This window comes from Carassius gibelio, chromosome B25 (genome assembly GCF_023724105.1).
Source record: "Carassius gibelio isolate Cgi1373 ecotype wild population from Czech Republic chromosome B25, carGib1.2-hapl.c, whole genome shotgun sequence".
Taxonomy (NCBI): Eukaryota; Metazoa; Chordata; class Actinopteri; order Cypriniformes; family Cyprinidae; genus Carassius; species Carassius gibelio.
This window is the reverse complement of record NC_068420.1, coordinates 11,068,115-11,083,293: the sequence shown is the minus strand read 5'-3', so window position 1 is coordinate 11,083,293 and position 15,179 is coordinate 11,068,115. Positions and strand designations below refer to the sequence as shown.

Below are 15,179 nucleotides of genomic sequence, written 5' to 3'. Positions count from 1 at the left end.
TCTCACAATTCGTACTTCTAATAATTGCGATTCACTTTGCGTTATTGCCATTTCTCATGACTGTGACTATTTCTCACAATTAATTGCAACTGATTGCACAACATTACATGAACATTCCAACTGCTTTTCTCGCAACTGCAACTTTGTTTCTCGTAATTGTGAATGTTTCTCAGAAATTCCGACTTCATTAGCGACTTTTCTTGTAATTGCATCTCTCTCAATTGTGACTTTTACAGTACATTGTATTTTTGACATGGGTGATAATCCCTGACTTTTTATATTACTTTAAACTTAAAAAATTTTTTTTACATTTAATGACAGTTTACACCAAGAATTATAACGATAACTATAAAGTTTTATCATTCTAATGGAATAGGAAAGTCCACACATCAACTATAATGATAATGGGAGAGGAATTGTTTGAATTGTTGGAATCATTTAAAATATTTTTTCAGATGATGAATGATAAAAAACAATGACAGCCAATCAGAAACTATCCTGCTTTAAAGATGAAAAAACTGCAGTGTGTGCTTAAACAGAATGGTTAACGTTCTTGATGAGAATATGCTTTTATCCGTTTTATTTTTCACTCTGAGGTGGACATGGGTGCCCATATAACATGGAAAAACATTCTGGAGGCTCCTGCTCAGAATAGACAGGTCTCAAGTTTCAAGTTCTACCATGGTGTGATTCTATAGCTGTACAGTAGGTTCAAAGTCTCAGCAGTAGGCTAATGATGTCCTGGGGTAAATAATCCTAGTTGAGTTTGCTTAAACTTTTAAAACCGATTCATCTTTCCATAAATATGACTTAAGAACGCTTGCACTTTGTGTCCTCTTCTTCTTAGATTCTGTCAGATACTGTACCCTGCAGACATCAAGATTACTGGCAGCATCTATAACTGATCCTCTTGTGTGGAGGATGTGATCCTTACGATAACAAACCCACAACTTTCCACTTCCTCGAACGTTCTCTAACCTACTGGGAACAGAAGGAAGGATTATAAAGGAAATATGGAGGAGGAAGTTAAAGATGCCACTCCAGACAAGCAGGTCAAATGTCAACACACCCAAATGGTTTCAACTCAAAAAGGTTTGTTTACTCTGGATTAAAGTCTTTCCGTTACACTAAAACAGGACAGCCAACAGCAAACCATGCATTCGCTAGAATTAAGGTCTCATACACTGCCATTTTACAAACTGAAAACTCTTAGTAATTTTTACAATGACATGCAAAACAACATATCTGTGGTTAGTTAAAATAACAGAGCCAGTCAACTTAATATAAACCGTTCAACACTCAAATGACACTATGAAGCAACTCTATAAATACAGGTGTCCTGTCCAGATGTTTTTCTCAGATGGGTCATGAAAAACTACAAACCACTTTGAGAAGCATTATTGCTTCCACATGAACCAGCTGGAGTTTGATCAACCAGCCGGTAGGGTTGCTTTAGCCTGAACAGCCCTGCCTTCACCTTAAGCGAATCAGTGTTGGAAATTGGAGGGAATGTGAAACCGAATCCAACAGAAGAATGCATGCAATTCCACAAAAAAGCTTGTATTTTTCTGAGCATGTCATTGTCAAATTGTGATATACTACCCACAAGAAACGTATGAGAGGATCACGGCAGTCCAAAAGGAATGGACTGGTAGTGTTATTTTGAGAGATGGACTCCGGAGTGCAGCAGATAAACTTTCAGCATTCACATCTGTGGATAATTGGAGTCAACCCAATTTGAACTGAACTTCCACTGAGAGTCATATGAGATTTTAAAAATCACAAAATACTAGAAATAACCTAAAAGGCTCAGAGAGGCTCCGACAGTGTGTGCTGGCCCTTTTCCTTGGTCCGCCTCATGAACTTCTGTGCAGCTTCATATTTCAGAGTTGTTACTTTATATCTCACAATAGTGACTTTATTGATGATAACTCTAATTTTCTCACAATTGCGACTTCATTCTGACAACTGCAACTTCATTTCTCATAGTTGTGACTTAATATATCGCAATTCTACTCCTCACATTTTTTATTTCTCATATTTGCTTCTTTAGCTTTCAAAATTTGCAACTCTCCCACAATTGCAATTAGCTTCATTTCTCACAACTCGTAAAATTGCGACTTTATTCCTTATTACCGTAACTATTGTCATTATTTGTAAGTCGCTTTGGATAAAAGCTTCTGAAAATGACTAAATGTAAATCTCATAATTGCGACTTCGACAATTGCTACTTTATTTCTCAGTCTATTTATCATAAATGTAACGATCTCTTAATTGCAACTTTTTCTCAAAATTGTGACTTGATTATTACTACAACTTTATCTCTCAATTGCAACTTTATCTCACGAATGCAACTTTATTTCTGACAATTGTGACTTAATTTCTTATATTTGCTTAATTTCTCACAATTACGAATCAATTTGCCTAATGCTCATACTTGACCCCCCCCCCACATTCCCTTTATTTCTAACACTTTCAAATTTGCTTCATTTCTCATATTTATGTGTCTTCTCAAAATTGCAACTCCTCTGCACATCTTTCCCCATGTCTGCGGTGAAGCTGTCCATTTAAATCCATTTTAAAAAGCAACGCAAAAGTTCTAGTGTATTTCTGTCTTCTCTGCGCTCAGAATGGCCCTTATAAGTCAATGGCATATTCCAGGAAGAGCAGATTGTGTAACACTATCATTTTTCCCTATAGACAGCAGAGGGACAACATAATGCAAAAACTCTCATAAACAACCACAATCTTCAACAGAAACTACACAGATTAAAAAAAGCAAACATCTTAAGGTGCATTACACATTGCATTAGGAAAGCCCATATAAGAACTCAAGGGTGTTACACTTCAGTAGCACTGCTGGAAATTTAGAATATAGAAACGCATATTACAAAATAAGAACAAATATTTATCTGTGCAAATCACTATCCATGTTCATTACAAAATAAAATGAGCACACAAATAGAGAAGAAACAATTGCAAGCAAATGATTCATCTACTGAGACGCATTGGATGCCAGTCTGAGCCTGATGATCTCTACAGTCGGAGCAATACACACCAATAATGAGTAATCCTGGACAACAGGGAGAAGAACATAACGCTCCAGTCTGACCAAAACTATTCGAATTACATAACACATAATTCAGGAAACTTTCCCAAGAAAAGCCATCAACATTGGAAAACACTTATTGTTCAAAACACCTTCACACCTGTCAACTGTTTACCTAAGAACAGCCCTAACAAGGGACCAAAACTGGTCTCTTAGAGACCTTCTAGGAAAATCTATTCGGTAACTGTTTTGGAGCAGGTTTTTACATAGTAGACCATGTTAGACCAGCAACACCTAACTTTAAGGCGGTCCTTCAGATAGATTTCTCAAAATTGAATGTTGTCAGTTTAGCCAATGACTATATCAGATAACAGATAATATTACAAAAATCATGCTTTAGTGCTGTGTTGTCATTATCTAAGAGATAAACTACAAACCAAACCCAGACAGCTGTCGAACACTCCAAAGGCTGCAGTAAATTATTTACACCACTTTTGAAACTCAACCTGATTATCCTGAAATCCATACAAACTTGCCATCATTTAATTAATTACTTACCGTAACATAAAAATCGATTCTATTTATTTGTTTTAATGTTACAATGTTATTTTCATATACATGGCAACAGTGTATGCCTAACCTGTCAACGCAGCGCGTGCCCAATATAGCGCGTCACTTTAAGTTTCCCAGCAGCTCGTGCGCTGACACGCGCTCAAATGAAGTGATCAGCAAACTTACTTTTTCCGCTGTAATATGACTTTAAGCTTCAGCGACAGCCGTAGAACTTGCTTGACAGCGATTGATATTATCCGTATAGTGTATCTGAGCTCTAACTTTTAAAAGAAAACTGTTTGTATCGTATGACTCCATCCACTCAGTTGTTGCGCTGGCTCTTTATGCGCTTTTATAATTAGAGGCGGCGCTTCCCACGACGCCCAATGGGAAGTTCAGATAAACTTGGAAGGCGAATCCCACTGTTGATTTTTTTAACGGTTGTCTGTATTTTACTTCATTCTCTGGACAAACTGTCCTGAATGTTTGAGCTTAGGAAAACTGTCATGTTACAATGCTTTAAAAAAAAGTGTTTTGAAATATATTATGGGGTGGATGTGTCCATCCAAACGTATTTTACCTGCAAAACGGTGTTTCATTAGTGGTTTAGGACAAGTCCAGTCTAAATATTCATCTACGGCCAATGTCTCTCTCTCTCTCTCTTTCTCTCTCTCTCACACACACACACACACTGCGTGTTTTGTTATGTTTTACTGCCCTGTACCAACTTGTCCTGAAAGCCTCGTGTTCCCAAAACCTGGTCTCCCTCCTTTATCACCCACTCTAGTTTTACTAAACACTCAGAAAATAGACCATCAGAAATGTTTCTTCTTTACGCCAAATCAATTTTTCATTGTTTTTGATATCATACCACTGTACTACATAAAAAGTCTTGATAAATATGATGAGCGTGCGTTTTGTCTTACCTACACCAGAGAAATTGCTATGCTGGCGCGAGCAGCAGGTTTAATCACACATGCTGACAGGTGTTTGTTTCATTAGGAAAGGTAGTGAATGAGTGGTGAACGAGATGTTGTACTTTGTCGACATCTACTGGACTATTAAAGAATGTGCACACTTTATGCACATTGAAAGGGCAAAGTTGGACAAAAACCAAGAGTGCAATGAGATGTTCACGAGTCTATATGGAACAAAAACAGACTAACTCATGACGAAACAAGAAGGCATTAAAATCTATTTGGATGGACAATACACTGTCAAAAAAATAATAAAGAAAACAGATAATTCTGTTTACATATGTGTATGAATGTTATACATAATTATAAAATTACAGAATGTTCTAAATATTTTTAAATATTTCTGCAGTTTTTACAAGTCAAATAAAAATATTCGTAATAAATATTCAAGTTAATAATCTATAAAGCCAATAGGCCTATACACTCACCAAGGCTGCATTTATTTGATCCAAAAATACAATAAAACAGTAATATTGTGAAATATTATTACATTTAGAATAACTGTGTCCTATTGTAATATTCAAATTGTTTTTTATTATAATAATTTTTTATTAATGTAATGCAAAGCTGAATTTTCTGCAGCCATTACTCCAGCTTCAGTGTCACGTGTTCCTTCAGAAATCTTTATGCTGATTTGGTGCTCAATTATTCATTAATAATGGTTCTTATTATATATATATATATATATATATATATATATATATATATATATATATATATATATATATATATATATATATATATAACATAACTCTACAACATAACTGTCCTGGAAGGAGTTATGGTTGACAAACCCAGCTTTATAGAGAAGTTTTGATTAAGTACTGGGTTGGCTGAGACCACAAGCAGTTCTGTCTTAGCCAGGTTGAGCTGAAGGTGATGGTCCTTCATCCAGCTAGAAATGTCTCTCTGACAGGCTGCAATGTGAACAGCTACCGTCAGATCATCTGGCTGGAATGAAAAGTAGAGTTAAGTGTCATCAGCATAGCAGTGATAGGAAAAGCCATGCTTCTGAATGACAGATCCTAATGACATCATGTAGATGGAGAAGAGAAGAAGTCCAAGCACTGAGCCTTGAGGAACCCCAGTATCAAGAAGTTGTGACTTAGAAACCTCACAAGACACCCTGAAATACCTACATGAGAAGTAAGACTTGAACCATTGGAGTGCATTGAGATGCCCATCTTTATGAGGGAGGACAGGAGGATCTGGTGGTTACCTGTGTCTAAAGCAGAAAACAGATTCAGCAAGATGATTACTGAGGATATGGAAGCTGCTCTTGCCAGTAAACGAGAGCAGGACAGTCTCAGTTGAGAGGCCGCTTTTGAACCCAGATTGGTTGTTGTCCACGAGGTTGTTCTGTGCAAGGAACATAGAGAGTTGGCTTAACACAACTCGCTCAAGTCTCATTGAAATTAATGGAAGAAGGGATACCGGTCTGTAGTTTTCTAAAAGTGGATTTAGAGACGGTTTCTTAAGCTGTGGGTTTACACAAGCCTGCTTAATGCTGTGGGAAATGTATCAGAGTGAAGAGAGGTTTTAACAATGTGAGTAAGTGAAAGTATGACTGAATAAGTAATTGCCTTAAGTATGTTAGTTTGGATAGCATCAAGTGGACAGGTAGTAGGATGATTGGAAAGGGTAAGTTTGGAAACGTTTGAGTGGAGAAAAGGGGGAGAGAGTGTGTATTTTTCATTATGAAGTTATCATCATTTGTGGTGTGTGGAATTGGTCATTGATGTTTCTTGTTTTATTTATCATCAACTGTAAGAGTTGATGACAGAGGAGGGGGAGGAGGACAGAAGAAAAGAGAAAGTTTTGTAATGTATGTTGTTTTAGCAGTGGATACATTTGCAGAGAAGGAGTACTGACTGATACACATAAGTCGGTAGAGTTTTTTTTTTTAATATATGTTACAAACAAATTATATAAAATTATTACGAATAATTAAAATATTAAGAATGAACAAACGAATGAATATATAAAAGTTTCTTAACTTTTAAACACTTGACTTAAAATGTTTTTTAAGCACCAGGATCATGTGACACTAAAAACTGGGATGATGGCTGTTGAATATTCAGCTTTTCTATAACAGGAATAAATTACATTTTAAACATTGTTCAAATAGAACAGTGTCATTTACGTCGAGGTTGTACTTTTGTACGATTTATTTGTTACTTTCATTTCTGAAGGCCAGTGCGCTGTCGCTTTAATAATTGAGCCATCAGATGCAATAGTGGGAGCCAAAAACATTTTCCGGTCTTTTTTTTCCCCCTCACAAGTTTCCAAATAAAGCACGTCCCAGCACAGAGTCTGTGATTCACGCCAGGGGTGAGTCGCCTAAGCATAAAACGATGCTGAAGTTTGTGATAATATCCCTTTCCTTGGGCTTTGTGGTGGGCAGCTCAGTTCACAGAGGGGGACATCTGGACATCTCCGAGACCCTGGAGGAGCATGTGGCGCAGGGACAAACCACTTTAAACGAAATGTTCAAAGAAGTGGAAAAACTTATGGAGGACACGCAGCAGAAACTAGAAGAGGCTGTTCATCAGGTAGTTATGTAAATAAATCTGAGTAGATTAACGTTTAAATGTTGTTTTGTGCCATGGTCCTTTGCGCAGGAGGATTGTCGCTGACCGATTCGTGAACAAAATGTTCTTTCGAGTCGAATCTTTTCATTGAATCTTTTTTAAACCGGTTCACAAAACCTCGAACGAATAACAGATTTAGTTTTAGTAGCAAATTTAGTTAAAAGTGCAAAATGTTATCCGATGTAGATTATTTTTAGTAGTGTTTAATGTAAATGTAAGTATATTTTGCTCCTAAATGATAAACGTAACTGGATTAATAGTACTATTAATAAAACTTAATGGGGTTAATATGCAATGACACCGAATCGTTTTTTAACTGATTTTTTTTTTTTAAACGAACTGGTTGAAAGAATTGCATGGTTCACTAAAATGAATAATTATTTCTTTCCAATTAGCAATGTCAAAATAAAAAAATCAATCAAAACATTCACATTAATATTAATCTGATTTGAAACAGATGGAGAATGAGTCTTCAAAATCGTTGTTACATGGACGCAACTTTCCTGCCAGTTTTCACAATGAAACTACAACAGAGATCAAGGTTGGAAATCGGACTGTTCATCTGATAGAGAGAATCGACAAGGTATTTCTTGTCTTTGATTCAGATTTTTATTTGCAAGCCTATAGCCTAGCCTAATTGGCATTGAAGGGTCATGAAACCCCAGACTACTTTTTTTTTCTGAGAACTGCTTTGCGTTTATATGCCTTAGTGCTTTTGTTATATTGATTTGCCTTGCTTAACTAAACCTTATACCTGGTTTTCCTCTAGGAAACGGTTAATGGGACTGGAAAGACACATTTCTCTAGAACTCTCATTCAGAACACTGAACGGTGGAATGAAGTTGATCACGTGAGTCTATTGCTCATCTATAGCTTTAATAGCTGGAAGTTTCCAGACATATTAAACAGATATCAAACTTGTAATGCACAATCTGCTAAGTCACCCAGCCAACCCGAGGTTTGAAAGCAGAGTTTATTTATTAATAAAACCAACATGGATTTTCCATTTCACCAGTCATCAAACTATCCGCTGTTTGCCTGGAAAACATGTGGCACATCATTACAGAGACCTTTCTAAACATGCTGAATTCTTGTAAACCTTTTGATAAATTAGAGGGACAGATGGTCTGTATCAGTCCTCTTTCCACTTGTGTTACACTGTTGCTGTGGTTACCACTAAAATATAAGCTTTTATTATAAGGCTAACTAAAAATATCCTCTACATGAATTAATCTTTTAAAACGTAAACACTTTATTTCTTAGTTTTCAAGACTAAAAGCAGTTACTCTATGTAATGGCTTTTGATTGAAATAAATGATGTCTATTCCAGAGTAAAACACATAAACATTGCACATATGGTCCTTATGCGTTTCTATAACAATTTAACAGACGGCAGTGTCATTAGAGGCTCTTTGGCCTGGCAGTCTTCTGGCATCATGACAATAATATATGGTGAAATTAGAACAGCTGGAAAGAATGCATGGAAAGTGGAGCGCTGGGGATGTGTGGTGGAGAGTTTGTGCCAGCTATCATGTTGCCATGAGGCAGCACTTAGTGGTTAACTCTCGTTTTGCACAGTGGCAAATCTGAGCTCACAGTTAAAAGATAAGCAAATATGTGAGGGATGATAATGTAAAGCCGGTCATTATTGCAAAATATACTCCAGATGTGAGTAAACCAATGCATTATTCCATGTATTATGAAAAATCAATCAATAATTTTAAATATTTATGTGAAATGTGTCTCTCTGTGTGTGTAGCATACATACAAAAATATGACTATTATATTTTAGCATTTGATTTGGTTTTATATGTGTGTGTATGTATGTAGCATATGTAAAAATATAACTTTATTTTATAATTTTATTTGCCTTTATTTTAAATATATATTATTATTAAATAAATATATAATTATTAAAAGATATAAAGTAATTGTGAATTATATACAGCATACTCACACAAAATATCTATTCATTATTTTGATTGATTATGAATTAATTAACTTTTTATTTTTATTTAATCCAAGTTCTTCTGGAAGACAAAATACAAAATGGAAATTTGTAGAAATCTGAAGACAAAAATATATATATATATATATATATATATATATATATATATATATATATATATATATATATATATATATATATATATATATATATATAAAATTTGGATTTATATAATTAATATATAATAATTTTGTCTTCATGATTTCTACAAATTACTATTTTGTATTCTGTCTTCCAGAAGAACTTGGACCTGAACCTCCAGTTCTTCAAGAAAGTATTTTTTTTTTGTTTGCGAGGAATTGATGAGAGTTTTTTTTTCATGTGGCTCACTTACATTAGTCTAGACTCCAGTCCTGACGCTGTAACTCTGGGGGGAAGGGTACGAGCTCTCAGGATTTCTGCACCTCCACTTCTGTGAATGTGGAATTCATTTTGACGCGGAAGATGACGTCATCAGGCATTAAAAAGGGACTCCTGTTTTCCGTATTGAACCACAAGCCATTTTAAAACTATCCTCTATTCTTCCTTCAGTTTGTTTGTAAATATTTTCAGTGGAAATGTTCAAAATATTACGTCTTATTTCCCGTCTTTACCTTAGACTGCAAGGTTAAGTCACAAAATTTCCATGATGTTGAGTTCCAGTGTTTCTAACAGAGTACAAGCACACAAACGGCTGTTTTGGATAAAACATTATATCCACCCATAGTGGAAAGTGTAGCTGAGGCGGATGTTCCAGACAACACAAATGCGGTTTTCAGTTAATGCTAGGTGGGTGTTTCTTTGGGATCCCCAGCTCAATTTCAAAACACCTCATTGGAATTTCCTAACCCTAAAGTCAAAAATAAAGCTTACTATTACAATATACTTTTCCTTTGAGCAACCTACAGCACTGTCTCTAAACTATAGTTATAAGACAATGCTGTAGGTTGCTCAAAGAAAAAGTTGCCCCAAAATAGAAAAAAGGAAAGACACTGTCATCTTGTCTTTCTAAACCTCAAAGACTGACTTTCGTCTGAGGAACGCAACAAAAGACGTTCAGCAGAATGTCCATGATGTTATGTGGTATCCTGAAGCAGCAGAGTTTATTGTTGGGATGTTTGCTCAACTGTAGCTGTAATAACAGTGTTTCTGTAATATATAATGTCAGGTTCATTCTTGTTCATTCAGGAGTGTATGATTGATGAGGACTGTGGGGACAGCAGCTTCTGCCTGTATGAGCTCATCACCTCCAAATGTGTCCCATGCCAGACGACTAATATGGTCTGTGCTCTGATCTATCTATCTATCTATCTATCTATCTATCTATCTATCTATCTATCTATCTATCTATCTATCTATCTATAGTGCATCTATCTATTTATCTATCTACAGTGTATCTATCTATCTATCTATCTATCTATCTATCTATAGTGTATCTATCTATCTATAGTGTATCTATCTATTTATCTATCTACAGTGTATCTATCTATCTACAGTCTCTATCTATCTATCTATCTATCTAGAGTGTATCTATCTATCTATCTATAGTGTATCTATCTATTTATCTATCTACAGTGTATCTATCTATCTACAGTGTATCTCTCTATCTATCTATCTATCTATAGTGTATCTATCTATCTATCTATAGTGCATCTATCTATTTATCTATCTACAGTGTATCTATCTATCTATCTATCTATCTATCTATAGTGTATCTATCTATCTATCTATCTATCTATCTATCTATCTATAGTGTATCTATCTATTTATCTATCTACAGTGTATCTATCTATCTACAGTCTCTATCTATCTATCTATCTAGAGTGTATCTATCTATATATCTATAGTGTATCTATCTATTTATCTATCTACAGTGTATCTATCTATCTACAGTGTATCTATCTATCTATCTATCTATCTATCTATCTATAGTGTATCTATCTATCTATCTATAGTGTATCTATCTATTTATCTATCTACAGTGTATCTATCTATCTACAGTGTATCTATCTATCTATCTATCTATCTATAGTGTATCTATCTATCTATCTATAGTGTATCTATCTATCTATAGTGTATCTATCTATTTATCTATCTACAGTGTATCTATCTATCTATCTATCTATCTATCTATCTACAGTGTATCTATCTATCTACAGTCTCTATCTATCTATCTATCTATCTATCTAGAGTGTATCTATCTATCTATCTATAGTGTATCTATCTACAGTGTATCTATCTATCTACAGTGTACCTATCTATCTATCTATCTATCTATCTATCTATCTATCTATCTATCTATCGTGTATCTATCTATCTACAGTGTATCTATCTATCTATCTATCTATCTGACTGACTGTATCTGTCTGTCTGTCTATCTATCTCTCTCTCTCTCTGTCTGTCTCTATCTATCTATCTATCTATCTATCTATCTATCTATCTGTTTTATCTATCATCATATCGATCCATCTGTCTGTTTGTAAAATATGGTGTATTCTAAATATGTACATTTGTTTATATATTGAATATATATAGCAATAGAAATATTTGATAGTTTATATATCGAATTATTATTTTTATATTTTATTTTTATATTTATATATATTTAAATAAATGTTTCAAAAAAAAATATATATATAGTTATATATATAACTATATATATATATATATTCTTTCCTTTTTTGGCTAAATTCCTGTTCTGCTGCTTGAATTGACAGGAGTGCACGAAGGATGTGGAGTGTTGTGGAGATCAGTTGTGTGTGTGGGGTGTCTGCGCTCAGAACAGAACCCAAGGCCAGTCAGGAACCATCTGCCAGTACCAGAGCGACTGCAGTCCCCAACACTGCTGCGCCTTTCACAAAGGTTCTGCACTCTTTGTTCAGATCGTCATCATTTCACATGTGGAATAATTCAGATTTTTAGGATGGATTTTCATGTTTTAAGATTTAAAGTCTGAGACAATGGTTACTAAAATTATAAACAAAATGCATTTTAAAAGTAACAAAAAAAAAGAAGAAAAAGTTAACTAAAAAGTTTTAGTAAAAATCAACCATTGGGACATAAAAGTGCCTGTATAAACAAGCCTATTAGATATCAATAAGCAGCTGGTTATATAACAAAACATCTGAAAAATACCCCGTTTCACTGGGCCTCTCAGAAGATTTCCCTGCAAAGTACTAAATAATTGCTTCCTTGAATTTGGAATCGCACTCCTTGCTCACTTGGTTTACAAAGTTCCTCAGTTTTCTTTCCATTGCCAAATATGCATTAATCACACACAAGATACAAACCAACAACATTTGCAGTGGTTTTGATACATCAATACACTTCCTGAAGTCTAGAGACCCTCTTTCTTTCTGTGTACCTTTCCCTATAGTCTCTTTTCCTCCCACGCTACTTCTCTTAATATTCCAGTTTTTCTTTTGTCTTCAGCCCTGCTTTTCCCTGTGTGCCGTCCCAAGCCACAGGAAGGCCAGGGCTGCCACAGTCACCCCAATCAGCTGATGGATCTGTTACTGTGGGACGAGGAGGGACCGCAGGAGCACTGCCCCTGTGCTACAGGCCTGCACTGCCAGCCTCTCAAGTGAGACGATTTCATTGTTACACACAGCTCGGGAGGCTTGCCAAGAAAATAATGCATTTTACATAGACGTCTATGCATTTTATAATCGTAATCAATCCAGCCAATTAACCCTTTCGAGTCGATTAACGCATATATGCGTTTTGAGTCATTTTCACCTGATAACCCCGAAAAGAACTTAAATTACACTCTCAGTTTTAATCGTACAGATAAGAGCAATACATCAATCGAATCTGTAAAGGGTCTAGTTTTTTTTGGATACAGACATAATAACAAAAAACCTTTGTGCACTTATAAAGTAAAGATAACAAACAAGGTGCGCTGTCTACAGTCTTTGTCTCCGCTGATCGTCATGTACAAACATTTCATTAAAATGAACTGTAACTCCGTGAATACTCAACGAAGAGACATGAGAGAGATATCTATATAAAGCCTGGAATGTTTACTTTTAAACTAAACAAGTGCTGCCGAAAACAAATATTCTGAGATAAAGTAATCCATATGAAAACAACGCAATGTCTGTTTTTCATATCTCCGCTCATTATATCTAATGTGACCACGCCCCCGCGCTTAACGCGCTATTCAGATTCAAACTGAAGCGCGCGGCTTGAATACGCCCATAACAGAAGAAAAAGCAGCCAGACTATTCTTCAAGTTTTTATTTTATTTTACTGTTTGCTTCGCGATGAGAGGACTAAGACATAATTCACCCCAAAAAGATGTGATGTGGTTGAGGATTTGAGAAATGGATTTCCTCAGAAAAAAGAATGAAGCACTTTATTCAGCAGAGATCATAAACATGAGTAAGTCTCTTTTTATTTATTTGTACTAGTTTTCACATAACGTGTAAACATTTTACTAGTTAGACTTTTTCCAAATACTTTTTCCAAACTATAATTCCTGACTAAACCTGAAAAATATTATCAGCTCTTTTCAACATTAATAATAATAATAATAATAATGATGATGATGATAATAAATGGGGTTTATTTGGTAGAAAATAAGATTGTTAAAAGGATTTCTGAAGGATTGTGTGACTAGAGAAAGGATGCCAAAAAATTTGAAAGTCAGCTTTGATTGTCCATAATAAACTGTTTAACTGCTCCCCCAAGTGGATATTAAATTATGTTGTGGGATAATTAAATATATTCTTAATAAACTACAAACATAAAATTATATACTTTTATTTTGTTCTCACATTCTTTCTTGTAAGTTCTCCCTCAGAGTGGCACAGTTGAATGAGAGGCTCATTATGCAGCTCATTATGCAGGCCTTTGTCTTCTCAGGTGTAAATCACAATGATATTCATGATAGTTGACGCCTACTCGCATATGACTTTTACCAACAAAAAGTGTTTTAGAAAATTTAAATCAATATATTGTTTTCTGTGAGTGAGTAAACAAGATGATTTTCACATCATTCAGAAAGAAAAATTCTAGGCTACAAGCTCCAGTTCTCAACTTTTCCGGCAACCAATTTTATGTATGTGTTTTATTGCCTTATTCAAGTGATTTAACATTTTTAGTTTTTCACTAACCATCCATAACATTTTTTTTCTCAAAAATACAATCATGTACATGCATGCATTTCACATATTATTATAGCCCAGTTTGTGCTGATTACAGTGATATTAGACTTTACCCATTTAGATATATATAAGAAACTGAAAAAAGCACAAATGTCAGGGCATGACAAAACTTCTCAAGGCCCCAAAAATACCCTTAGACTCCAGAGGGTTAAATTGCTGGTAAGAAAAATCTCTTTGAACCAGATGGTTTTGGGCACTATGAAATTTTTATTTCTATGTTTATATATGATATATATAGATTTTTTTTATTTTTTTTAAACAAAATATATATTTAAACATTGACATTTTTTATAAATATGTATGCATACATGTAAATTATGTAATTAAATGTATATTTATATTTCTTTTCAGAGAATAATGACTCAAATGTATCTGTGGTTTTATGTTACAGGAATAAATCAGTGTGTGTAGATGAGAGGAATGCTTCTGGAGAAGGAAATGCTGACTGATCGTTCCCAGTGAAACTGAATTTGCATCATTATTAGATTCTGTAATTTTGTCTTTTTTTTTTGTAACCTTAAAGTGCCGTCTTTCTCGTCCTAATTTATTGGAAGAGCTTTAATGAATAACTTTGGTTTTTTTTGGTGTGATTTGTATGCCAATAGCACCACCAACAAATAGAATTACAGAGATAATGATTTTTTAAAAAGTAGAATATTTTGAGAAATAATGACGCTGTTCTGAATATGTGGACATAGCTGGGCATTATATTCCTTCCAAATAAATATGATTTCTGGACATTTTTGTCAAAGCAAATGTTTAAAAGCAAAATCTGAATTTAAATCGCTTATTGAAATGTGAACAGCAGATGACAGTGTTGAGTTTTGGTAGATATGGATGAGGCTTACTTTCACA

The 15,179-nt window shown here is 34.6% G+C and overlaps 2 protein-coding genes across 9 annotated transcripts in view; one reads left to right on the top strand and one right to left on the bottom strand.

Annotated features, from left to right (window-relative positions):
- The window catches only part of mical2b (microtubule associated monooxygenase, calponin and LIM domain containing 2b), a 59,709-nt gene extending 55,071 nt beyond the window's left edge, over positions 1–4,638 (bottom strand). For 5 of the 8 annotated variants that reach the window (XM_052597569.1, XM_052597570.1, XM_052597571.1 and 2 more), the window contains exon 1: positions 3,788–3,940. The gene's annotated coding sequence lies outside the window, so the exon portion shown is untranslated. Of the gene's footprint in view, positions 1–3,787; positions 3,974–4,527 lie in introns of those variants that run through there. The other 3 variants (XM_052597575.1, XM_052597574.1, XM_052597577.1) reach the window with 3 other exon arrangements.
- A 2,203-nt stretch (positions 4,639–6,841) lies between these two features.
- Positions 6,842–15,062, top strand: dkk3b (dickkopf WNT signaling pathway inhibitor 3b). Its single transcript, XM_052597591.1, has 7 exons — positions 6,842–7,130; positions 7,627–7,752; positions 7,939–8,019; positions 10,345–10,437; positions 11,874–12,018; positions 12,589–12,739; positions 14,716–15,062. Exons 1-7 carry the CDS (start codon positions 6,933–6,935, stop codon positions 14,771–14,773), a joined length of 852 nt encoding a protein of 283 aa, XP_052453551.1. The 5' UTR covers positions 6,842–6,932; the 3' UTR covers positions 14,774–15,062.
- Positions 15,063–15,179: the final 117 nt, after the last annotated feature.

What these genes read in the sequence shown, in the direction of transcription:
- dkk3b (XM_052597591.1), top strand. Translation starts at nt 6,933, where the DNA reads ATGCTGAAGTTTGTGATAATATCCCTTTCCTTGGGCTTTGTGGTGGGC. An exon ending in GGTGGAATGAAGTTGATCAC is followed by an intron (nt 8,020 to 10,344) that starts GTGAGTCTATTG and finishes TTGTTCATTCAG; the next exon opens with GAGTGTATGATTGATGAGGA. An exon ending in CTGCTGCGCCTTTCACAAAG is followed by an intron (nt 12,019 to 12,588) that starts GTTCTGCACTCT and finishes TTTTGTCTTCAG; the next exon opens with CCCTGCTTTTCCCTGTGTGC.